At 39.8% G+C, this 27,335-nt stretch overlaps 1 protein-coding gene across 4 annotated transcripts in view; it reads left to right on the forward strand.

Moving 5' to 3' along the window:
• The window catches only part of LOC132394670 (oxidation resistance protein 1-like), a 513,615-nt gene that overhangs the window by 484,127 nt on the left and 2,153 nt on the right, over positions 1-27,335 (forward strand). For 2 of the 4 annotated variants that reach the window (XM_059971040.1, XM_059971058.1), the window contains 5 exons: positions 5,406-5,486; positions 6,577-6,702; positions 22,189-22,341; positions 22,836-22,931; positions 25,305-25,378. In XM_059971040.1, the coding sequence (XP_059827023.1) occupies positions 5,406-5,486; positions 6,577-6,702; positions 22,189-22,341; positions 22,836-22,931; positions 25,305-25,378 (530 nt within the window). The remainder of the gene's footprint in view (positions 1-5,405; positions 5,487-6,576; positions 6,703-22,188; positions 22,342-22,835; positions 22,932-25,304; positions 25,379-27,335) is intronic. The other 2 variants (XM_059971053.1, XM_059971046.1) reach the window with 2 other exon arrangements.

The following is a 27,335-nucleotide window of genomic DNA, read 5'->3' on the forward strand; positions in this document are numbered from 1 at the left end:
TCTGGTAAATTTCTCCACCCTCTCTAAAGCTTCCACATCCTCCCTAAAATGAGGTGACCAGAACTGAACACAAGTGGTCTAACTAGAGTTTTTAAGAACTGCAGCATTATCTCACAACTCTTGAACTGAATCCCCTGACTAATGAAGACCAGCTTTATTCAGGTGGTTACACTTTCTTAACCTCCCTATCAGCCTGCATGGTAACTTTAAGGGGTCTATGGACCTAGACCTCTGTTCTTCCACACTGCTAAGAATCTCGCTATCAACCTTGTAGTTTGCTTTCAAGTTCGACTTTCCAGAGTATATTATTTCACACTTTCCATATTGAACTCTATCTGCCACTTCTCAGTCCAGCTCTGCACCTATCAATGTCCCATTGTAACCTAGGATCCACAGCATCACCAAACTTCGTGTCATCTGCAGACTTACTAACTCACCATTGCATTTCCAAGTTATTTATCAAAATCACAGAGCAACAGTCCCAGAACAGTTTCCTGCAGAACATTGGTGGTCACCAACATCTGCACAGCCAAGTATCCCTGGATCCCATGCCTCCTGACTTTCTGAATGAGTCCACCAGGGGAACTTTATCAAATGCCTTGATAAAATCCGTGCACACGACTGCCTTCAAAACTATGTTTAATCACTTCCTCAAATAATTCATATCAGGGGGTGCATGAGGTACCACTGATGTAAGACTTTCCCAAGACTATCCCCTTTACCTTTCTTGAAATAAAGGATAACACTTACCACCCTCCAGTCTTCTGGTGCTGCTCCTGTGGCCAGTGAGGACTCAAAGATCAGAGCAATCTCTTCCCTCGCTTCCCGTAGTAACTTGGGGTATATCCTGACCAGTCCTGAAGTCTTAACTGTTCCAAAGTTTTTCAAAAGTTCCAGCACATCTTCTTTCTTAACGTCAACATGTTCTAGCATATCAGCCTGTTTTATGCTGTTTTCACAAATGTCAAGAAGCCTCTCATTAGTGAATACTGAAGGAAAGTACAGTGGATTCTGGTTAATTGGGACCAGTACAGTTCAGCTCTATTAAATGGCTACCCCAATTAGCCAAAGTATCATGGAAATAGTTAAAAAAGTATTTGATAAAAAGACAGGCTACAGTTTATTATAAAATAAAGAACAAATTAGAACACTAACAATACTACAACAGTACTATAAAACCGCATTAATTTCTAATAGCTATCAATTTCTAATAGGAATTCATCCAGAGTACATAATTTTTCTATTATGCATTATCCTGCGAGATAAATTTCACACTGTATGCCAGTGATATTAAACCTGATTCATATTCTTTTGATTGACTGTAAATGAACAAAATCAGCACAGATGCCTACTGTAGGTAATGGGCTGCTTTCATTTCAATGATAGCTTCATCCAAATGTTCAATTTCATACCTTCAAATTCTTTGTAGGTCCTAACTTGTTGAAGGAGTGAAATCATTTCATTTTGACTCCCAGCCATTTCTAGCATCTCCAAGCCTGAAATCACCATTTTCTGAACACAGGTGTATATGGCTGGCACTATTTTTAAAGCATGGTGTAGTGTCTTAACAGCCATAGAAGTACACACATCTGATGCTAGTTAGAAACTTTGGCAATAGTGTTTGGCCCCAGTTAAATGACATTGTGTCCTAAATAAATTAAAGGAATTCTGGCTATTCTGTCAAATAGTTTTTTCTTTAAGAGTTGTCCTAAATAAGTGGCTGCCCCAATTAACAGATGACCTAATTAACCAGATTCACTTGTATCCTCTCCTACCTCTTTTGACTCCAGCTACATGTTACGTCTTTTATACTTGATTGGTCCTACCCTCACTCTATCATGTTCTTGTTCTTCACATACATGTAGAAAGCCTTAGGGTTTTCCTAAACCTTACTTTCCAAGACCTTCTCATGTCCCCTTCTAGCTCTCCAAAGTCCATTCTTGTGCTCCTTCCTGGCTACAGCGCACTGCCTGATCCTTGCTTCCTCAGCCTTAAATGTGCTGCTTTCTTCCCCTTGACTAAATGTTTCCTATCTCATGTTAACCATGCTTTCGTTATCCCGCCATCCTTTCCCTGCCTCAATGGGGAAACCCTAGCAGAAGCCCATGCAAGAGCTCCACATTTCTGTTGCTTTCCCCCGAGTATATCCATTCTCTATTTACCATCCCAAGTTCTTGCCTGATGGCAATCATAATTTGCCTCTCTTTCCCTCCCCCCACTTAAATACTTTCACATACCATCTATACCTATCCCTGGGCTTTGGTAAAGGTGGACGTGGAAACCGTAGAAAGGGTGCAGAGGAGATTTACAAGGATTTTGCCTGGATTGGGGAGCATGACTTGTGAGAATAGGCTGAGTGAACTTGGCCTTTTCTCCTTGGAGTGACGGAGGATGAAAGGTGACCTGATAGAGGTGTACAAGATAATGAGAGGCATTGGTTATGTGGATAGTCAGAGGCTTTTTCCCAGGGCTGAAATGGCTAGCACGAGAGGGCGTAGTTTTAAGGTGCTTGGAAGTAGGTACAGAGGAGATGTCAGGTAATTTTTTTTTTTATGCAGAGAGTGGTGAGTGTGTGGAATAGACTGCCAGCAGCGGTTGTGGAGGCAGAAACAATAAGGTCTTTTAAGAGACCCCTCAATGAGCTTAGAAAAATAGAGGGCTATGGGTAAGCCTAGCTAGTTTTAAGGTAGGGACATGTTTGGCACAGTTTTGTGGGCCGAAGGGCCTGGATTGTGCTGTAGGTTTTCTATGTTTCTTCTATCTAAACTTTTGCACGAAAAAGGTGCCAATCAATATTGAGGAAGTTGAAGTCACCCATGACATCATGGCTGTTATGTTTGCTTTTTTCCAAAAATCTGTCTCCTGGTTTGATCCTTATTGTCACTGTTGCCATTGGGGGTCTAAAGAATATTTCTGTTAGAGTGATAGCTCCTTTCCTGTTTCTGACTTGCATCTGCACTGCTTAGTAGCTGATCTCCTTCTGACAACCTCCCTTTCTGCAGGTGTGATACCATCCCTGATTACCCCACCTCTTTTACCTCTCTCTCTGTCCCTTTTGAAACATCTAAACCCTGGAACCTCCAGTAGCTATTTATACCCTTCTGACAACCAGGTCTCTGAGATGGCCAGAAAGGTGTAGTTCTAAGTACTGCTCCATGCTCTGGGTTTATCACCCTTGTTCCTGATAACTTGCATTAAAATAGATACTTTTCAACCCATTCAACTGACTGTAGTTATACACTGTCCAATGCCTGTCGTTCCTCAGTCTCCCTATGTATTGCATCTACCTTTACATCAACTGCTCCATCCTTTGACGTATATTACTCTGGTTCCCTTCCCCCTGCCAAACTCGTTTTAAACCCTCCCCAGCAACTCTAGCAAGCCTGTCTACAAGGATATTGGTCCCCCTAAAGTCTGCATGTAACCCGTCCTTTCTTTGCTGATTTTGCATTCCCTACCACAGGTCCCAATGATCCAGAAATCTGGAACTCTATTGTATCCCTATCACCACTGCACTGCTCTTCTCCCCTCTTCCCATCTGAGTGACAGAGCTAGGCTCAGTCCCTGGTGTGTCATCATTCCCAAGGGTCCAAAGTGGTATATTTGTTGAGGGGAAAGGGTACTCTGCACTGCCTGCCTGTTCCTTTTCCCTCTCAAGAGGCACCCAGCTACCTGCCTCCTCCAATTTTGGGAGTGACTACCTCCCTGTAACTCATTTCACTTCCTCATTCTACTGAATGAGCTGTAGGTCAGCTCCAGCTCTCCAGTTCCCTAACACAGTATGTAACAAGCTGCATCCAGATGCAGTTCTCACCTGTATATAGCAATCAGGGAGAGTGGAGGTCTCAGATCTCCCACATCTTGCAAGAGGAGCACACAACTGACCTGGATCCATTCACACTGTTCCAGCTAGGCACTAATTTAAAAGAAATGGAGGAACTTGACAGAAGTTTCAACCTAGTTTCCATCTTGCCAAAGTCTCAGTTCCCTAATCTAACTCAGTCCGCTTTACTTAAACCTCACTGCTTGTTTTATTGGCCCTTGTCAATTGCCTAATAGCCCAAGTAATCTCAACCTCTGCAAGAAGTCCTAATGGGTCTGGTTTGTTTAAATCTGGTGCTAGAGATATGAGGTAGAGTAGAAGCACTTGGACAGGTACATGAAAGGACTTGGAGTGATATGGGTGCAATGCAGGAAATTGGAAATAATTAGGTAACATGGACAGCATTGACTGGTTGGACCAGACAGCTTATATCCATGCTGTGTTGCTCTGTGACCTCTTGTGGAAAAACTTGCCCCTCAGCATCTCTGTCCTCTAGTCTTACACTCCACTGTGCTGTGGAAAAGACAGTAGCAATCCACCTTAAAATATGCCCCCATAATTCTGTAAATCTCTAGAGTTTACTCCTCAGGCTTCATCACTCCAGGGAAAGTAGTCCCAGTGTATTCCTGTGTAACTCCTCTACCCCCTCCCTAGCTTAATCACATCCTTCCTGTTCATTAAATAAATTTTGATGTAAGCATGACTTCTGTTGAAAATAAGTCTGCCTGCCATTTCTCATTGTTGCTATACTTGGGTGGCAGATGCATGAATTGCAACAATATTCAGGTTTATGTTAAGAAATTGTGATCACATTATTTGGGGTTCTGAAGAATGACATTTGATTTGTGTAGAAGGATATGCATAGAATGTAGTTCCAATTGTTTTCAGGTGAATATAATTGTCTCTGCTGGCTTTAAAAAGGAAACATGAACAATGGTTCTGGATTCATAATCCACAATTGTACCTAATTTATAGACTGTTTTAATCTTGGTTGTTATGAGTTTGGGGTAAAAAATGTGAAGAATGTAAGCTATGAGAGTTGATCTTGGTATCAAAATTCTGGCACGTGTTATTTCAGAATGTCTTACATTTCTAGCATTATCATTTCATTTTAAGTGCAGCAATTTAAAAAAAGGTTCTAGGATTTCCCTTACCAGATATTAATTGCAGAAAAAATCTTTATGATCAGTGTATTGTAATATTAGAAAGCAATTTGTGTATGTAAGGTAAGTTATCTGGGCAGCTCTCTGTGAATAATTTAATATTTTCAGACAGCGTTGCATGAAAATTAATGACCTTTTTTATGATAGATTGTGATAGACTTCCAGTATTTCACTATTTAAAAGTATTTCAACATACTTAATTATCTAACAATTTTCAGGTACCATATGGGTTTTTAACAGCCTAACTTAACCTTTTTGCTGGTTTCCTTCCTCCACAAGTCCCACAAAACTGCCTTTATTTCTTTAAAGCTCCATTCCAGACTTAATATTCCTGTTTTTCTGTCCATAATCTTCATCTATATATTTATTCCTTTTTTAAAATGTTAGTGGAATTGTTTTCTTCCTGTCTCTGTATTTAGGTAGTATCAGTGACTGAGTACCATCGCAGGATCGATGCTCTTAATACTGAAGAACTGCGCAAGCTCTGCAGACGTCTCAAGGTGCCCATCTGTAGTTAAACCTATTTTTTATTTGCCCAAAAGCTAGAGCAGATGTGCTGTGTGCATCCCTAAGTTTTACAAGTGGCAAATATACCTGCATCATATTTGCCTCAGGAGCAGCAGATTATCAAAGCCATAGATTTTTTTTTGTTTTGGTTTTAACCAACACACCACTAGATAATAGAAGCACATTGCATGAAGGGGAGTTAATAATGGAACAGAGGCAATATTCTGTCCTCTGTATCATGGGTTTCTCAAACTGTTCTCTTATTATCACATGACCATTGTGATAATAAGCACTGCTGAACTTAATGTGTGCAATTTGATGTGGAGCAGAATTATAGTGTTGAGAATGTGAAAAGTTGAATAGAGATTTTGCGTGCCTCAACTTAAGGTAGTGTATTGTCAATAAATTATTTTATTGCTTCCATTCTTTTCAAATTTCATTATAGATTGTAGAAGTAACTCTGTATCATCCAGTTACCGTGCATCCCAGTTTGCCAGTGGCACCACCAAACCTACACTAGATCCTAGAGCCAACATTAATTTTGCAATGTGTATTGATGTTGGTAACAACATTGTCCTTCACAGCCTTTGCTCCTGAACACCTCCAATTCAAAATCAAAGTTTCAATGCATATTTCAGCTATGAATGCAGATTAATGCACTAATGATAATTAAGGGGAATTGACCGTTCTTGGTTGGTTATTGTTTGTCACCTTTGATGCTAAATCTTGAGTTTTCAAATTAATACTGTTGGAAACTAATTTTTCTTTCACCTACGAATTTATGCATTTCTTCCTTGCATATAGCCTACTGCTCAAACAGTATGGAATTTGTCTTTAAAATTATCAGAAGCCAAATTTTTTCAATCGTGTGAACATTGTTCTTGCATATTCTTGGGAGCTTTGCTTCTGAGCTTATTTTTATTTCCAAAAGGCAGTGAAGTATTTGAGAAGTAAGCCTGAAACATTCTGGGATTGCTAGTTAATTTTAAGTTGCCCTTAGTTTGCTTGGGACCTTGCATCAATTTATCAAACTTGCTTCAAGCTACTGAGTAGCATTGTGGTTAATATTATCCCTGCTTTTAGATAACGACACGGGAAGAAACCAGTCTAAGGCAAAATGCAACTTCAAAGCCTGACTTGGAGCCTGAAGCATTTCGGCCAAACCTAAGTGAAAAGAGTGAACTGCTCCAAACAGATCAGATAGAAAAGGTAAGGTAATTGTGGTTCAGAATATATGCTAAAAATATTGCTGAATACCTGATGGTTTTGCTACTTTACAGGCACTTTTTATTGATGCAAAAAAAGGTTCTGCTTAATTCAATTATTAAAGGGTGGAAAAGAGATGGACTCAAGTTTTACGCTACAATGACTATATTAAGTTGGTATTGTCGCGTGTGTGTGTGAGATCTTAACAGGAAATTAAAGATTCTTTCATTGAAGAGTGGCAATCACCTTTTATTCCCTTTTCATATTTAAAAATTATTTGCAAATTTGACAGCTTTAAATAAAAACTCAATTTCAGAACTTTATAGTTTCAGACTTATTATGAAGTTATTGGTGAGTAAATAGGACAAATGTGTATTAGTAATATCAAAATAATTTGATTTCTGGCAAAGAAACTGAGGCAACATTGTAAGTTGTTCTAAACTGTTGGATGATTTGTACTAAAGAGGCAAGCTTGCCAGAACCATTCCATGAATTCCCACAAACTTCTTACAATGTGTACTATTAAGATGATGTAGCTGTGTAAGATGAAATAGCTGTGAAAGTTGGAGCTAGTTTCACATAACATTCTGTGAAATAATGTTAGCATCCTTTTAATAAAGAAAGACTAATTGGTTCCATCTAAAGGTAATTTGGATTACTTTTCAAGTGTAGACACTGTGATGGAGATTGGTATAGTTCTTGCGATGTTATCTACAGTGCCTGTAAAAAGTATTCCCCCCCCCCCCCCGGAAGATTTTGTGTTTTATTGTTTTACAATATTGAATCACAGTGGATTTAATTTGGCTTTTTTGCCACTGATCAGCAGAGAAAGACTTTTTCATGTCAAAGTGAAAACAGATCTCTACAAAACGATCTAAATGAATTACAAATATAAATCACAAAATACTTGATTGTATATGTATTCCACCCCCCCTTTAATATGACACACTATATCATCACTGGTGCAGCCAATTGGTTTTAGAAGTCACATAATTAGTTAAATGGAGCTCTGCTTTTGGAGACCTGTGTGTAGTCAAGGTGTTTCAATTGATTGCAGTAAAAATACAGCTGTTTCTGGAAGATCCAGCTGTTGGTGAGTCAGTATCCTGGCAAAAACTACACCAGGAAGACAAAAGAACACTCCATGAAAACTCGCAGTGTAATGGGTATTGAAAAGTGCAAGTCAGGAGATGAATACAAAACAATTTCCAAGTCATTGAATATCCCTTGGGGTACAGTTAAGTCAATCATCACAAAATGGGGAGAATATGGCACAGCTGTAAATCTGCCTAGAGCAGGCTGTCCTGAAAGACTGAGTGACTATATAAGAAAGGGACTATTGATGGAGGCCACCAAGAGACCTATGTCAACTCTGGAGGAGTTACAAGCTTCAGTGGCTGAGATGAGAGAGACTGCACATACAACAGCTGTTGCCTGAATGCTTCACTAATCACAGCTTTATGGGAGAGTGGCAAAGAGTAAGCCACTTTTGGGAAAAAAAACTCACATGAAATCTCAGCTGGAGTTTGCCAGAAGGCATATGGGAGACTCTGAAGTCAACTGGAAGGAGGTTCTGTGGTCCGATGAAACCAACATTGAGCTTTTTGGCCATCAGACTAAACATTGTGTTGGCGTAAACCAAATACTGCACATCATTGAAAACGCACCAGCCCTACCGTGAAGTACGGTGGTAGCTGCATCATGCTGTGGGGATGCTTCACTGCAGTAGACCCTGGAAGGCTTGTGAAGGTTAAAATGAATGCAGAAAAATACAGGGATATCCTGGAGGAAAACCTGATGCAGTCTACAAGTGAACTGCAACTTGGAAGAAGATATGCAAGACAATGACCCCAAAGCAACGCAGGAGTGGTTTAAAAACAACAAAGTTATTTTCCTGGAATGGCCAAGTCAAGAGTCCAGACCTCAATCCAATTGAGAATTTGTGGCTGGATGTGAAAAGGGCTGTTCACTCACAATCCCCATGCAATCTGACAGAGCTTGACCAGTTTTGCAAAGAGGAATGGGGAAAAATTGCAGTATCCAGATTTGAAAAGCTGTTAGAGACTGATCCACATAAACTCAAAGCTGTAATTACTGCCAAAGATGCATCTATTAAATACTGACTTGAAAGGGGTGAATAATTTTGCAATCAATTATTGTGTGTTTTATATTTCTAATTAATTTGGATCACTTTGTAGAGATCTGTTTTCACGACACGAACAGTCTTTTTCTGTTGATCAGTGTCAAAAAACAGCCAAATGGATCACAGTGGATTTAATTGTTGTAAAACAATAAAGCATGAAAGCATCCATGAAAAAACAAACATGAGAAAAGTGGCACTGAATGTTGTTCAACCTTTCCCAGCACATCTTCCCAAAATTAATTGGAAAAGGAACACTGACAGGAACAACAGCAGAGCAGCAATGGCTGGAATAAATGACCCATTGAAGCCTACATGTACAATTTGTGGCTAATTTGTGCCACTCAACTCATTGGAAGAAGACTGTGCATCTTCTATATATGCACAGTGGAGAGAACCCTAACTGGTTGCCTCATGGCTTGATATTAAAGCACCATTGCCCAGGAACTGAAAAGCTTACAAAAAGTGAGAGATGTAGCCCAATCCATCACCGGAAAAGCCCTCCCCATCATTCAATGTATGTACAAGGAATGCTGCCACAAGAAAGGAACATCCGTCATCAAGGACCCCTACCATCGAGGCCACATTTTCTTCTCGCTGCCATCGCAAAGGAGGTACAGGAATTTTAAGTTCCACGCCACCAGTTCAGTTATAGTTCAACCATCAGGCCCCTGCACCAATGTGCATAACTTCACTCACCTCAACACTGAACTGATTCCACAACCTATGGACTCACTTTCAATGACACTGCACTCGTGTTCTCAGAAATCATTATTTATTTGTTTATTTATTGCATTTGCTCTGCACATTGGTTGTCTTTGTGTGTAGCTTTTATTGTCTCTATTGTGTTTCTTTGTTCTACTATGTCTGCAAGAAAATGAATCTCATGGTTCCATATGGTAACATTTACTTTCAACTTAAAATCAGGGTCATTAAGTCCAATCTGCGAGGTGGTCAACTCAAGGGTCCCTGGTTTTATTACAACAGAAAATTGAAAAAAGATTTTGTAATCACATTTTAACAATAGAAATTCTCAGAAGATTATGAAGATAAAATGTAGAATGTTGTTATCCAACCCATTTTATCAGTGTTAGCTTTTCCAGAGATGCAGTTAGTAACAAGTTATTGGCATCCTGGCAAAAGATTTTGAAACACTCCAACTACATAACACCATGTCCATTTGTAAAAGCACAACTTCAGCATAATTCAGCTGTTCACCAGCATCTACCCACTCAAGTGTTCTGTGAATGTTGCGTAGGTTTTGATGCATGCAGACATGGGCTACTTCCTGATGAAGTCACTAAATGTTGCAGAAGGACTCTGCCCCGAGAAGATTTTGCAGTGATAGTAGATAGTAGAGGTGTATGTCTAAATGCCACAATTTCTGAATATAATGATGACCCTTGAGTACATAGATGAGGAGGAATTTCTTTAGCTGGGGCTGGTGAATTTGTGGAATTCATTGTGACAGGCAGTTGTGGGGGACCAAGTCATACAGTATATTTAAAGTGGAAGTTGGTAGGTTCTTGATTCGTAAGGACATCAAAAGGATACAGGGAGAAGGCAGGAGAATAAAGTAAGAGGGAAAATGAATCAGTCATGATCGAATGATGGAGCAGTCACGATAGGGTCAAATGCCCTTGTTCTGCTCCTATTGCTTATGAACCTCCTGATGGAGAGAGTTTTCCCATAATTCCCATTGATTTCAGTTTAATCAGAACCATAAGACTAAAAGACACAGGCCACTCAGCCATTCAAGTCTGCACCACCATTTCATCTTGGCTGATCCTGAATCCCACTCAACCCCATACACTTGCCTTCTCAACACATCCTTTGATGCCCTGACCAATCAGGAAACTATCAACTTCCACTTTAAATATACCCACAGACTTGGCCTCCACTGCAGTCTGTGGCAGAGCATTCCACAAATTCACGACACTCTGGCTAAAAGAGTTCCTCCTTACCTCTCTTCTAAAAGGCCACCCCTCAGTTTTGAGGCTGTGCTGTCTAGTTCTGGATACCCCCACCGTAGGAAACGTCCTCTCTACAACCACCTTATCTAGTTCTTTCAACATTCGGTAAGTTTCAGTGAGATCTCCCACCCCACATTCTTCACATTTCTAGTAAGTGCAGGCCCAAAGCTGCCAAACACTCCTCATAGGTTAATCCCTTAATTCCTGGAATTATCCTTGTGAACCTCTTCTGGATTCTCTCCAATGACAACATATCCTTTCTGAAATATGAGGCTCAAAACCGTTGACAATACTCCATGTGGGCCTGACTGGTGTCTTATAAAGTCTCAGCATTATCTCTTTGCTTTTATATTCTATTCCCCTTCAAATAAATGCCAACATTTGCATTTGCCTTCATCATCACAGACTCGACCTGTCAGTAAACCTTTTGGAAGTCTTGCATGAGGACTCCTAAGTCCCTCTGCAACTCTGATGTTTGAATTTTTTCCCTATTTAAATAACAGCCTGCACTATTGTTCCTTTTACCAAAATGCATTATCATACATTTCCCAAAATTCTTCCAATTTATCTTAAGTCCTTACACCAAGTAGTCTAAGGGCTACTTGGTGTCAATCAAATGTTGTCTTTTTAGGAACAATTACCCATATCTCTTGGGTAATGTTGGCAGCTTTGTCCATTTGTGGGAAACCAGGTTGTACCGAGCCTGGAGCTATGTTGCCCTTGTCAAATTAGAGTATTGTTTTATTTCCATAAGGCATAGAAGGAAGCCATTCTGCCCATCAAATCTGTGCTAGATCTCACAGCAATCATATCATAACCTATTCTGTCACACTTTCCCCTCTTCCCACCTATCCTCTGCTCCAATTTTTTCCATCCCTTACTAGCCCTGGGGAAAATCATGGCCAATTAACCTAATTACCAGCAAGTCTTTGAGATGTTGAGGAAACTGGAGCATCCTTGAGAAACCCACAGAATCATAGGGTGAACACCCAAGCTCCAAACGGATGGCACCAGTCAGAATCGAACCCCAGTAATCAGAGATGTGAGAGTTAGCATCAGAGAGAATGTTACTGATGAGGAAGTGTTGCTTAATAGCTCTATCAGCAATGTCTTTTCATCAGAGTATCTCAGAGTAGCATTTGGTGATGTATATGTAGTTTGTTAATGTACTTTAAACTTTTTAAAATGTTCACTTACTGTGTTTCTCTCTTTCCCAGCTAATGAATTAGACCATTGAGCATGGTTCAAACTATAGCATTAATGCTGCATTTCTTCAATTCAACTGAAGCACAGTTAACAATTAGTTAAACTTGCCCATGTATGTTTAGATTTTTCAGATTATTTTTTGCATGGCAGGTTGATGAGAATGCAAGTTTATATGGCAGAACAAGTGAAATCAGATACTTCAGAAAACAAGTCAAGCAAAGTTATCTCCTGAGTGAATCTGACTGAAGAATTCTGAAACTGTTGTGGGATTGTTAAATAAATTAAGTTCAATGTAAATTTATTATTAAAGCTAATGTATATTGCCACATACTATCTTAAGATTCATTTTCTTGCAAGCCTTTACAGGAAAGTAGAAACACAATAACATTTTACCAAAAACTTTACATATACCTATGCCGTTATGCAAAAGAAGACTGTTACGTACCCCGTAACTGGGTCACTTACCAGCAAAGATAGAGAGGTCCGCTGAAGTCTGATGGTACTATTTTTAACAGTATTTATTGATAAAAATACACAAAAATAACATCGATGCAAACATACAGATAATATACGTCATCAATACTAAATCTAAAAGCGCGGGTATAATGATAATCAATAAGAAATAGCTTTATCGTTGTCTAGAGGGATAATGTATTGTCCGATGGAAATATAAAAGTCACTCAAGTTCATTCAAGATGCAGTTTTTTGGTTGGAGAGAAAGACGGATGTTTAACTTGCCCATTCCTTTTATGATGTCAATCCTTCGTGAGTTGTTGGGGGCTGATTTCCCCTTTGTTGTTAGCTAAAGCCGTGCTTCCGTGGTAAAGGCCCAACAATTCCGAGGCAAAAGGAAAAGGATGCATGTGGGCTTTTCCACTGGCTTTCGCTATTACGCTGTTACAGGAGTTCTAGCATTTCTTCTGGTGCGTCTGAAGGGGCTGTTCCCCAGACCTTCTTTTATCCTGACTCACAGGGTCTCAGATGTCAATTAGATTGGGATGATGCAATCCCTCCACCAACCGCCCTCGGTTCATTGCCTGGGGGCTTCGATGAATCATAACAGTATTCAATACACAATTCCGTCTCCAAGAGACAATAGCGGTTATCAGTGGTTCCGCCTTTTGGAGGCCAGGACACATTCCAAACTCTTTGTGGATTCTGCATGTCTTTCTCTCATTTCCTGGGTCTCCTGACCTGACTTAATAGTGATCTTGAGATTCTCAAAAAGGAGGGGGCCACAGGCGTAACAAGACAAACTGTTCAAATAAAAAAATAATACTGAGAACATGACTGTAAAGAGCCCTTGATAGTGAGTCTGTAAGATGTGGAATCAGTTCAGTGTTGAGGTGAGTGAAGTTATCCATGCCGGTTCTGGAGTCTGATGTTTGTAGGATGTTCCCAGACCTGTAGGGTGTGGGACCTAGGGCTCCAGTACTTCTTTCTCAATGGTAGTAGCGAGAAGAGAGCATAGCCTGAATGGTCATCTACTTGTGTTGCAAGCACATAGAAATGGAGATGAAATGAAAGTTTGGATTAAGAAATAGACAGAGATAAAAATATTTCATTAATTTAGATGTGTTTTGAAAATTATCCCTTATTAATTTCTGAAAGAATGAGAATCTGTACTCATCCAGAAGAGTTTAAAGCATCATCCAGATTGATAAGCACATACATAAATGACCATGATTCAGGATATAAACTTGGAAGTAATAGGTCAGATTTATTTTCTTTGTATCTGCCTTGCTAGTAATGTAATTTCATACTAGTTGGTGGTGAGGCCAGACAACATGCTCCATTTTTCTAAAGCTAATAACAGAGCAACATAAGTTAATCAGTAAGCTTAAACGTATGTGCTTAAACCTACATCTTCCACTTATTGAATTTGCTGGGTCATTCGTGCCATGAGCACAAAATCAGGTCTATAAGAGCAAATTCCAGCTCATTAAAAGTTTACATTCCAAAAATTTACAATGTGAAAATAGTATGTCTTGGAAGTAGAAAATCCAATTATCCAATGTTTAAAACAGTATTCCTTTGAGACCTGATAGGAAAAAAACATTCATCCACAGCTGACAAGAGAAGTTAAACATAGTGTTAAATTTATGAAATTTAAAGAGATTTATGAAATTACCAGAAATAGCAATAGGCTTGAGGATAGGGAGCACTTTAGATCTCTTCAGTTTCTTGGTTCACCTCTACTAAGGAAAGGTAATGTGCAGTGTTGGATAGATCGGTGAGAAACGTAAACCTGGGTTATATGAACCCAGGTTGGTGTGCAGTTGTGTGCAAAAAAAAATTGCCCAAAACATCAAAGGCCTAGTAGAGGGAGGAGCTAAGGATTAAATAATTCTAGAGCTTATTGTTAAACTTGATGGCTGATAAAGTCCAAGGATCATTGTCCCAATATTTTCTGCTTTAGTTTTGAAAGTTTAGCCACGACCTGTTAGAAACAATAAGATTTGTGACTAGGGCTGACAAAAATGTATTGACTACCTTCCCCTACATGGAATGTTAATTATGTTGTTTTTATTTTGATTCAAGCTGTCCATTGGATTTTGTTGCAAAGAAACATCAACCTTTTAGAAAATTAATTTAGTAAAATCATAAATCATGTTCCACTTTGTCATCTTCTGATTTGGAAAAATGGTTTATTTATCAAAAATTTAATTTGAAAGCTACAGCAAATTTAAGTTAGTAAAACAAAAATTATAATGCTCAGCCACATGTCAATAATTTCCACTCTGTCATATGTTAATTTTATTGAACATAGTGTATTCTATGTAATAAGTCTGTTGACTCATCTTTGGACTTGTCTACAAGATGGCAGCTTAGATGGAAGCAGTGGCCACACCAGCTCCAACCTGTGGTGAAATTTCTTGCCCTGTTCATCTTTTCTATGACCCTAAAACACTGCTGAATATTAAGAACACTGAAATCCACATTTACCTTGCTAGTGAGAGGAATACGAAGATGCTGCGCAATTACAAACTAATTGCTCTCGTTCTATGCCGCGGTCTTCTACAACGACTCAAGGAAGTGGTGTGGTAAGGGCACTGGTATTAAAGCGAGACTTGAAACTGATGGCAGCAGGCTTGCGCTCCCATTGATTCTATTCATTAACTTCTGATCGCTGGAAAATAAACTGGATTGTCTGTGTCTAAACCAGCAGGAGAGTTGTTGCGTGCTCACTCTGACGGAGCAGACATATCTTAAAGGCTACATCTTAGATTCAGCCATCTGGCTGGAATGCCTAATCTCCTTTCAGGCCAACAGAAATGCTGCGACATCCGGCAAGGCTCATGGAGGAGGTCTGTGTTTACATCAATAGCTGCTCACCACAAACAATGATGAATTGCAGGCCCTGTCATTAAGACTTATTGCTGTTTAGAATCCACCCCCCCCCCCCCCCATGCTAGTGCTGGGAAAGTCCTGTAGGAGCTCTTCAGTGCATTCTAAAACCTCGAAGCCACTCACTCCGATGGTGTCATTGTTGCTGGTGACTTTAATAATGCCAGTGTTCTACCAGCAGGTCAACTTCACAACCAGAGGAGAGGATATATTAGACCTGGTCTATACCAGATTTCCTGTAGCACTGTGCTATTCCCTGCATTCATCTTGAATAACCATTCTTATACCACTTTCATCAGGCTGAAATCAGCACAAGAGGTCGTTCATTGGTGACACAGCATGAGGTTTAAAAAGAGTTCGAGAGCGTTCAGCTTTGGTAGGCTGAAATCAGCAGGGGTCAAAAAAGTTTTAAGCAGAGCAACCGTTGTTGGAGTGGGCTAGTGTTTGAGTGACTTGGCTTTGGCTCAGTAGGCTTGGGCGAGAACAGACTTGGGCAAGCACAGGTGGAGGTTTTGCATAAGGAAGTTTCTAGTAAGTTTTTTTTCTATTAGAATATGGCTAGTGTGATGAGAATGTAGGAAGTTCCTTGTGTGCGAAGTGGGAAATTTGGGTAACCTCCACTCTCCCTAATACTATAACTGCATGAAGTGCATTAAGCTGCAGCTCCTCGGAGACAGTGTTAAGGAACTGGTGCTGTAGCTGGATGACCTTCAGCTCATATGGGAAAATGAGGTGACAGATTGGAGCTACATTCACCCCTAAGTTACACGAGGCAGGTCGAGAGGGAAAGGGAATAAGTAGCCAGTGCAGTGTATCCCTGTGGCTGTTCCTCTCACTAGCAAGTATACTGCTTTGGGTGCTGTTGGAGAGAGAAAATGACCTACAGGGGAAGGCCACAGGTACTGGGTCTCTGCTACTGAGTCTGGCTTTGTGTCTTCAAAAGTAAGCGGGGAGAAGAGTTGTGCAGTAGTGATGGGGCTCCATAATTCAAGGAGCAGAAAGAAGATTCTGCAGATGTGAAAGAGACGTCCATGTGGTATGGTGCTTCCCACGTGAAAAGTCAGGGATGCCTTGGAACAGGTCCATGGCTTTTTAAGGGAAAAGGATGAACAGTCGGAAGTTAGGATACATATTGGTGCCAAAAACACATAGGGAAAGGAGAAGGTCCTGAGGAGAGAATATAGGCAGAAAATTCAAAAACAGGACCTCCAGGATAGTAATCTCTGGATTGCTACTTGGTGCGACACACCAGTGAGGGTAAGAATAGAATTGTTTGGCAGATGAATGCGTGGCTAAGGAATTGGTACAGAGGGCGATTTCTGGATCATTGGGATCTTTTCAGGGGAAGATGTCATACCTATACAAAAAGGATGGATTACATTGCATCCTGGGGGGATCAATGTCCTTGTGAACAAGTTTTCTGGAGCTGTTAGGAAGGGTTTAAACTAATTTGGCAGGGGATTGAGAACTGGAGTGATAGGGTTAAGGATTGGGCAGGAGGTGAACAACTTGATGCAGTGTTTAGTGAGGAAGCACAGGTGAAATTTCAGTCAGTGGGATGAGTTGAAGTGTAACAGGGAACCAAAATCAAATAGAGTGATGAATACAGAACTGAAGGTATGATATTTAATTGTACGCAATATATGGAATAAGGTAGATGATCTTGTGGCATAGTTAGAAATTGATAGGTATGATTATGTGAGTTTCTGAGTCATGGCTGAGAAAAGTCATAATTGGGAGCCTAGCATCCATTGTATTAAAGGATAGGCAGAACGAGTGGGGTGGCTCCATTGATTAAAAAATGAAATCAAATTCTTGGAAAGGCATAGGACTGGAAGATGTAGAATCCTTGTGGGTACAGTTAAGAAACTGCAAGGTAAAAGGACTCTGATGGGAGTTGTATACTGAACAGTAGTGAGGATGTAGGCTACAATTTACAGCAGGAGGTGTAAAATAGGGCAATGTTGAATAATCATGGGGGATTTCAATATGCATGTAGATTAGAAAAATCTGGTTGGTGCTGGAACCCGAGAGGTAATTTGTGGACTGCCTATGAGATAGCTTTTAAGAGCAACTTGTGGTTGAGCCCACTAGGGGAATGGCAGTTCTGGATTAGATGTTGTATAATGACCCAGATTTGATTAGGGAGTTTAAGGAAAAGGAACAAAAAGGAAGGCAGTGATCATAATTTGATAGAGAATTCGCCCTGCAGTTTAAGAAGGAGAAGATAAAGTAAAATGTATCAGTGAAGTAAAGAGAATTACAGGGGCATAAGAGAGTAGCTGGCCAAATTTGATTGGAAAGGGACACTAGCAATGATGATGGTAGAACGGCATTGGCTGGTGTTTATGGGAGAAATTCGGAAGGTGCAGTAAAGGTACATCCCAAAGATGAACAAGTATTCTAAAGCAAGGTTGAGCAACTGTGGCTAAAAATGCAAGTCAAAAGTCTGCATGAAAGCAAATGGGAGGGCAAATAATATAATAAAAATTACAAGATGGAGGATTGGGAACCTTTTAAAAACCAACAGAAGTAACTAAAAAGCCATAAAGAGAGAAAAGCTAAGCCAGCCAGTAATACAAAAGGATACCAAACGTTTTTTCAGATATAGCAAGAGTAAAAAAGAGATGAGAGTGGATACCATACCACTGGAAAATGATGCTGGAAAGGTAGAAATGGTCAGCCATTGTGTGGTAGAATTTTGCAGAGAGCCAGAAATACAAGCTTGTCAGGGAGCAGAAATAAATGTTGATGCTATTTTCAGAAGGTCTTTGGCAAGGTGCCACAAATGAACCTGCTTAAGAAAATTAGAACCCATGGTATTGCAGGAAAGATACTTGCATGGATAGAACAAACATGAGGAAATATGCAGATGCTGGAAATTCAAACAACAACACACACAAAATGCTGGTGGAACACAGCAGGCCAGGCAGCATGTATAGGGAGAAGCGCTGTCGACGTTTCAGGCCAAGGCTTCGACAGCGCTTCTCCCTATAGATGCTGCCTGGCCTGCTGTGTTCCACCAGCATTTTGTGTGTGTTGTTGCATAGATAGAAGATTGGTTGACTGGCAACAGGCAAAGAGTGGGAATAAAGGGAGCCTTTTATAACTATAACAATTACAACATGGAAACAGGCTATCTTGGCCCTTCTAGTCAATGCTGAACACTTACTCTCACCTAGTCCCACCTACCTGCACTCAGCCCATAACCCTCCATTCCTTTCCTGTCCATATACCTTTCCAATTTTTTTTTAAATGACAAAATCGAACCTGCCTCTGCCACTTCTACTGGAAGCTCTGCTTAGCTGCATGTGACTAGTGGAGTTCCACAGGGTTAGGTGTTGGGACTGCTTTTTACGTTGTATGTCAATGATTTGAATGAAGGAATTGATCGTTTTATGGCCAACTTTGCAGACAATATGAAGATAAGTGCAGTTAGTGTTCAGGAAGAAGGGCACCTGCAGAAGGACTTAAGATTGGAAGAATAGACAAAGAAGTGACAGATGGGATATAATATTAGGAAGTGCATGGTGATAGACTTCAGCAGAAAGAATAAGGGTATAGACTATTGTTTAAATGGGGAGAAAATTCAGTAATCAAGGTGCAGAGGGACTTGGAAGTCCTCGTGCAGGATTCCCTAAAGGTTAATCTGCAGGTTGAGTTGGTGGTAAGGAAGGCTAATGCAATGTTAGCATTCATTTCTCGAGGACTAGAATATAAAAGCAAAGATGTAATGTTAAGGCTTTCCAAGGCATTCATCAGACCGCTCTTGGGAGTGTTAGGAGCACTTTTGGTGGTTTTGGAGAGGGTCCAGAGCAGGTTAATGAGAATGATCCCATGAATGAAAGAGTTAACCTATGAGGAGCATTTGATGGCTCTGGGCCTGTACTCACTGGACTTTAGAAGAATGAGAGGGGTTCTCACTGTAGCCTATTGAATATTAAAAGTGGATGTGGAGAGGATGTTTCCCATAGTGAGAGTCTAGGGCCAGAGGCTACAGCCTCAGAATTGAGTGATGTCCATTTAGAACAGAAATGAGGAAAAATTTGTTTAGCCAGAGGATGGTGAATCTGTAGAATTCATTGCCACAGATAGCTGTATTTAAGGTGATGGTTGTAAGATTCTTGATTCATCAGGGTGTCAAATGTTGCAGGGACAAAGCAGGAGAATGGAATTGAGAAGGTTCATAAATCGGCCATGATGGAATGTCAGGGAAGACTCAATGGGTGGAATAGCCTAATTCTGCTCCTCTGTGTTATGCTCTTATGATAACAACTCAACTCTCAACATGGACAAGATAAAGAAGATAATAGTGAACTTGAGAAAGGCACATGTCAACCACTGTTGATTGCACATCAATTGGTCTGCTGTGGAGAGAATGAAAAGCACAAAGTTCCTTGGTGTGTACGCAACAGATGATTTAACCTGGCCGCACAACAACTTCTCATTGCTCAAGAAGATACAACAGCTTCTACACTTTGAGGAGATTGAGGCATGCAAGGTTCCCTGCCCATATTCTAACAACTTTCTACAGGCACACCATCAAGAGTGTCCTGTCTGGCTACATCATTGTGTGGTACAGAAGCTGTAAAGCATTGGATCTCAGGACTCTACAGGGAATAGTAATAACTGCTGAGAAGATCATTGGGGTCTCCCTCTCTCCCCCCCCCCCCCCCCGCTATTTGTGATATTTACTAGAAGCATTGCAGTTGAAGTACCCAAAGCATTGTTGCTAATCCCTACCACCCACCCCACTATCTCTTTGACCCACTACGGTCAGGACTAGGATTGGCAAACTGGGTAACAGCAACAGCTTCTTCCTTCTGGCTGTGAGACTAATGAATACCCTGCCACCACTGAAGTTGTAACAGTGAGCTGTTTATTTGTGTTCTGTTTTACTACACGCATCTGGATTTATATTTTATTAACTTAAAGTATAAATATTGTGGTTCATGTGCTGTGTTTGATATGTTGTCTGGGTGCATTGTGGTCCGGGGGAACATTGTTTCATTAGGTTGTATATGTGTACAGTCAGATGACATTAAACTTGAGCTTAGTGTAATTTTATTGAACACTAGACAACGGGGTGACCTGTTGGGGCACCCTTTGAGAGAAAGGTAGTGCAGTCTGATGTGACCAGAAAGAACATTAAATTTTCAAGAGTGCTATTGGTATTGCTTTGCTTTGGAAATTGAAGAAGAAAAAGCAGTTTATTAAAAAAGAAAAACGCTTAGCAAGGCAAATATAGCTCCCTCGTTTAATGAAGGACACTTCTGATGGCAACATTTCTGGTTGGTCTGCCAGCCTTGTGCCTCTCGTCATTCTGGAGACGTGCAGTCCTTTCATGCGGCGTCTCTTCATCTCTCTTGCTACTTGTTCTTTGTCTCTGATCCTGGAGACGTGCATTTTTCAGCTCCTTTGTCTCTTCCTCTATCCTCCTCCTGTGCCAGTTGTTGTCATTTGGAGAGTGCATGTCTCTCCTCCTCTGTCTCTTCTCTCATCGTTTTCGTCCTGATCCTGGAGTCATCTGATTCTTGTTCTGTCCCTCTCCTTGTCGCTTCCTGACAATGTTTGGCATCACGTGGCATAATTAGGCTGACCATATTTTTTTTTACCCTAATAGAAGATACAAAGCAGTAATAGCAAAGGAAGCTGATTATTCTTGATGATGTGGTTGGCGTTCTCCTAAATGGATGTGATATAGTCACTGCTGTCCTTTGACTGTAGCAAAGGGTTTTATGGGTGTCTCGAAGTACGTCATTATGGGTTACAGGATGTTATGCTTAAATTTAGAGACGATTCGATATTAAGTTTTTGAATTTAGTCAAGACTTTTATACATTGTGGGGACCATTTTTGAGCGATTTTTCAAAGCCTTTGATTTGTTGTAAAAGTACAGATGGTGGCTAATAATATATTTTATTATGATAAGGGGTTTTCCCCCCTTTTTTCTTGCTTTTCCTAACAGCTCTGACTTTGGTAGTGGGTTTAGATTTTCTTCTGTATAACAAAATTATTATATTTCAATATTACAATTTAATTTTTATGAATACAGCGTTTTGTGATTGTAACTGTGATTTTAATACAATGTATTTGGTACTTTTTTTGGACTTATAAATTATATCTTGTACTCTGTATTCCTTTATGCAGAAACTAATAAAATTATTGAAAGAGAAGTACATCATTACAATCAGATTTGATGATCTCTTATTGATGGGTGGCAGTTAGATCTGTCCCAATCCTGCACATGCTGATGGTGATATGTGACTGCTCGAAATAGAGCTGCCCTGTCCTTTTGCTCCGGTTGGTGTCGCTGCTGAAGTTGGCTGTGCACATGCGTCGTGGTGTCGCATCCCGATTTCCATGAAGGCAGATCAGCTCTCGGGTGAAAACGGGGCAGTTGGCGAATGAGCAATATATAACCCTGAACTTTGCATGCATTCTGTAAGCTAGCGCATTTTAAGTCGATTTAGCCAAAAAAAAGTGCCACTGTAATGCACCGTTTGGGCTAATTGGAGGTCACAGACAGACAGAGCATGAGAGTTTTAGTAATACATAGGTAGTGTATTCATGAAGTAAACATGTTCACAGATCTTTGGAGTTGGTCTTTGTGGTAAAGTTATAAGTGATTATTTTGCAGAAATTAGTTTCTGTTTATTACAGAATTCTACTGTTCTTTTGGCTTAGCAAGTGCTTTTTTTTTGCATCATTTAATGATGGTAATTAAAATGGACTCCCATGCTAACTAGGAATATTACAAATGTTAAAACTAATTCTGTATCAGTCAATTCATTATTGATGACTTCTTTTGTCTGAATTTCAGCTTGCTAAAAATCTGCCTCCTCGAACTGTTGGTTACCCATGGACTCTAATTTACAGCACTTCAAAGCATGGCATGAGTCTGAAGACACTGTACCGTAGTATGACAGGTGTCGATACACCAATGCTGCTAGTTATTAAAGACAGTGATGGCCAGGTACAGCAAAGACATTTAAAAGTTAGAGGTGTTACTTTTATGTCATATATGAAAAAATATACTGTTAATTTTGCACAAAGGTAGTATTTCAAAATAGTAAAATATACACTTATAGTATTTCACTCTGCCTTGCTGATTTTCAGAATTCTGACATGTTATTTTTTAATTTCAGTTGGGTGATGTTTTGGTACTATGAGTGTTGTCACTTGATATGATGCATGATATTTCAAGCCATGATAGCTGGTTTTGTTCCCCATTGCTATACAGACCCTTCCAGCTACTCCACCTCAACAAATTGCATTCAGTTGTGGAATATAAAACTGCTGGAGGAACTCAGTTTGTTGTGTTTCCACTCAGTTGTGGGCCTGTGAAGTACTGCACTGAGAGTCTTAGAAGTTAATAGCATCAGCAGCCTATGAATATAACTTGCTTACAATTTTGGTAGTTTAAGAAATGTTCAAATTAATTTCTATTATCCTGTTCTATGCCCACAGCTATTTGGTGCACTAGCGTCAGAGCCATTTAAAATTAGCGATTGCTTTTATGGCACAGGGGAGACGTTCCTTTTCACATTTTATCCAGAATTTCAGGTAAGAAAACAAATTGATCGGATCCACTGCCCAGTGTTAAATGTTGTTACTTAATAAACAATATAAACAGTGCAGCCAAGTTTTTGGACTATTGGAATATTTGAATTTAACAAACTGTTGAAATTCCATAATTTGAACAAAAAAGTTGACTGAAGTAAGTGATTCGAACATTTGTAATGGTGTTGACATTTTATTTAAGAAAAATAAATTCAGTTGAATCTTTTACAAATTATTTTAATGTCAATCACATATAGCATTCAGTATTGATCAAGGGTATAAAATGTGATTGCATTGAAATTTTCAGACAGCGATTTGAAAGAACAAAAGCTTTGTTTTCCAACTTTTTTCTTATTGAAACTTTTTTTACAACTCCAACAATAATGCAGTTGTCATATGTGCATGTTATAAATATGTATTGATATATATCAATGGTCTTTAAACTTCAAATGAACAGATTCTATTTTTATATTTGTGGCTGATCCAGTTGATCAATGTGACTGTTAGGATCGCTGGGGAATTAACATACATGAGTATTAATCAGAAACTGTGCCTTAATGCCACATCACATTTGAACAAGTACTACCTGGATGTCGAGGCCACTTAAGAGTAGCTCATTGAGTAGACGTGCTGTTTAAGTGGCAGTATATTAGCTACCCTGCCAATTTGGGGGTGAAGGAGTGGGTTATGTATTTTATGCCAACAAAACATTTGCCTAGTTAGTGGCTATTTTGCTGCATATAGTTTCTGAATGTATGCTGGCAGCATATATGCAGAAAGGAAAGCCCTTGGCATCCTCTACTACTAGCACCAGTGATCTGGCTGTATGTTCAAAATAGGGCAACACAGTTGCATAGTGGTTAGCAGAATGCTTTCCAGTACAGATGACCAAGGTTCAATTCCTGCTGCTGCCTGTAAGGAGTACATTCTTCTGACCATGTGGGTTTCCCCCAAGTGCTCTGGTTTGCCCTCTCAATCCAAAGACATACCTGTTGGTAGGTTTCTTGGTCATTTTAAATTGTCCAGTGACTAGGCTATGATTAAATTGTGAAATTGTTGGGCAGTGTGGCTGGAAGGGCCTACTCCACACTATATCTCAATAAATAAATAATTTTTGTGAAGATAGGAATAGCAGTCAATGGATCAAGTGCTGGCAACTGGGATTAATATATTTGGGTACTTGATGGTTGGTATGGACAGGGTTTCTGTGCTTTTAAACTCAATGATTTTGCTACAACCTATTTGCTTCATTCAGGCCCTGTATACAAGGTCGCTCCCATTCAGCAAATAGTGCTAGACAAATCACACCATGGAATCTACCTCAATTCCACTGATCTTTTGAATTTGCTGAACATTGGAAGATGGAAATTCTGACTTGAGATGGATCCTTTCTATGCTGTGCTTTGGTTAGATTTAAAACAGATGTGTGATGAAACATGTCTAATAATGTTTTTGAATAAGTGAAGTTCCTAGGGGAAAATGTCTTCACTGTTAAGCCTACAAGAGGAGAGGCTGTACTTGATTGGTGTTGGGAAATGACCCTGGTCAGGTGTCAGGTCTCTCAGTGGGAGAGCTTTTTGGAGATAGTGATCACAAATCTATCTCCTTTACTATAGCATTGGAGAGAGATAGGAACAGACTCAAATCTACTGCGCAGGTTGACTCTGGTTAAGAAAGCAAGCGGTGCGTTGGCCTTCATCAGTCGTAGGATTGAATTTAGGAGCCGAGAAGTAATGTTGCAGCTATATAGGACCTGGGTCAGGCCCCACTTGGAGTACTGTACTCGGTTCTGGTTGCCCTCAGTACAGGAAGGATGTGGAAGCCATAGAAAGGGTGCAGAGGAGATTTACAAGGATGCTGCCTAGATTGGGGAGCGTGTCTTATGAGAATAGGTTAAGTGAACTCGGCTTTTTTTCCTTGGAGCGACGAAGGATGAGAAGTGACCTGATAAGTGGTTTATAAGATGATGAGAGGTATTGATCGTGTGGATAGTCAAAGGCTTTTTCTCAGGGCTTAAATGGCTAGCACAGGAGGGCACAGTTTTAAGGTGCTTGGAAGTAGGTACAGAGGAGATGTCGGTTAAGTTTTTTACACAGAGAATGGTGAGTACATGGAATGGGCTATCGGTTATGGTGGAAGCAGATACAATAGGGTCTTTTAATAGACTCCTGGACAGGTACATAGAGCTCAGAAAATTAGAGGGCTGTGGGTACTAGGTACTTTCTAAGGGAAGGACATGTTCAACATAACTTTGTGGGCCAAACTGCCTGTATTGTGCTGTAGGTTTTCTATGTTATTGTTCATTAATCTTTAGATCCATGTATTAATGCTGAGCAGTTTTTGAACAATAAGTAACAAAAGCTAAATATTTTTCAGATCTTCAAATGGACAGGCGATAATATGTTCTTCATCAAAGGAGATATGGATTCCTTGGCTTTCGGTGGCGGAGGGTAAATCTCCTTTAATAGTTTTAGCACCTTGGTGACTGTACAGATAGGAGGCTGTTCCCTATTACTAAGAAATCTTCCTAATAATCTCCACAAATAATTTCATTTTACAAAAAGTAATTTATCTAATTACAATGCCATTAGAAAGATAACTAAGCTGTTCCATATGCACAGTTAATTTGGTTCATCAAAATTTTAAAGCATGTGGCAATGAATTTGTTTTGGAACGTGGGTGTTATTATACAGGCCTCAAGAAGATCAATGCGAGAGGGTGGGCTGTTAATCTGGATCGATGAAATGTTCCTCAAGCACAAGGGAAATCCTGTTTGTGTGGGTTATCTCTCAATGTAGAAGGCTGACCCTCATCACTATCTGAAGCCTATATCATGAATACATTCAAACTTTTTAGTTGTCATTCTTAAGGCACTAACTTTTGGCAATTTGCTTCAGCAAGTTAAATGTTTAGCAGCAGCCTATCTGATTTCTTAATATTCCTTTCAGAAGAAAAATTTTGTCAATGGCAAATTGTTGCTTACAAATTACATTTATGATATCTGATGTCTATCAACATTTGCTAATAAATTTCAGTTTTGTAAATTAAAAAGTTAATCGATCACTTTTGATCTACTCACATTCATGAAAAAAGCTCGGCAAAATCATACATCCTTATAACCAGTGCCTTGTAAAGCCTCAGCGTTACATTCTTGCTTTTGTATTCTAGTCCTCTCGAAATGAATGCTAACATTGCATTTGCCTTCCTCACCACCAACTCAAGCTGCAAATTAACCTTTAGGGGAATCCTGCACGAGGACTCCCATGTCTCTTTGCACCTTGGATTTTTGAACTTTCTCCCTGTTTAGAAAATAGTCTATGCTTATATTCTTTCTACTGAAGTGCATGATGACAATACACTTCCTGATACCTATTCCATCTGCCTCTTCTTTACCCATTTTCCTTGTATGTTCTAAGTCCTGCAGCTTCTATGCTTCAGCACTACCTGTCCCTCCACCAAACTTTGTATCATCCGTAAACTTGACCACAAAGCTATCCTTTAATTCTTCTGCTGCACTACACATGCTGCTGCAATTTTTTAATATGACATTGAGTCACAATTCCTCACCCAATTACAGCTTCAAATCAGACATTTGCAGTGTTGGGTTACTGCCAGGGGTTATGCACCCTGTAGACATTGTTATCTTCCCTTAATACCATATCTTTCTACTTCATTTTAATTCCTGTTTATAGCTAGCTTATCCTTTAAATAAGTTCTTAGCTTTAATGTTTCCAGGTGTTGGCCAGTTCCACATTTCCTACAGATGTTCTTCTGTATTCCTTATGTATTTTTAAATATTCATCCCTGTCTCCAATTGTACCATCCCCTTATTCATTCCCCCTGCCCCACCAACCCAGTGGAAACATCTAGCATCTTCCCCCCCCCCCAATTATTCAGATTAATTCATTATAGTAGAATATTAACTATTATTTCCTTGCCATATGAAAGGAGGCCATTCTGGCTCAATAAGCCTATTCTGGTTCATGGAACACTCTTAATTTCCCCACAGTTAGGTCTGTGATCTATTCCTCCCCACCATGTTGCCATCAATTCCCTGTCCATTTTCTGCTCCTCCCACATACCAGGGGCAATTTACAGTGACCTGTAAGTATCAAGGATCAACTTCTTTATCATATACTATTACATGTATTAGGAATTTACTATTGTGTATTGGCCTGACGTACAATACAGACAGCATTCAATTATGAAGAATTATATAAGAAATAAACTTGGAGGTTAAACTACAGATATGGAATAAAATATGCACAAAAAACATGAATGATACCATTTAAAAAAGCAAAAATGCTTTAAAGTGTTTGCAGTGCAGTGACGGTGAGAGGGGGTGTGTGTGGTTGGGGCTATCGAGAGTGGTTGATCAGATTAACTGCCTGGGGGAAGAAACTTTTA

This window comes from Hypanus sabinus, chromosome 1, assembly GCF_030144855.1.
Source record: "Hypanus sabinus isolate sHypSab1 chromosome 1, sHypSab1.hap1, whole genome shotgun sequence".
Lineage (NCBI taxonomy): Eukaryota > Metazoa > Chordata > Chondrichthyes > Myliobatiformes > Dasyatidae > Hypanus > Hypanus sabinus.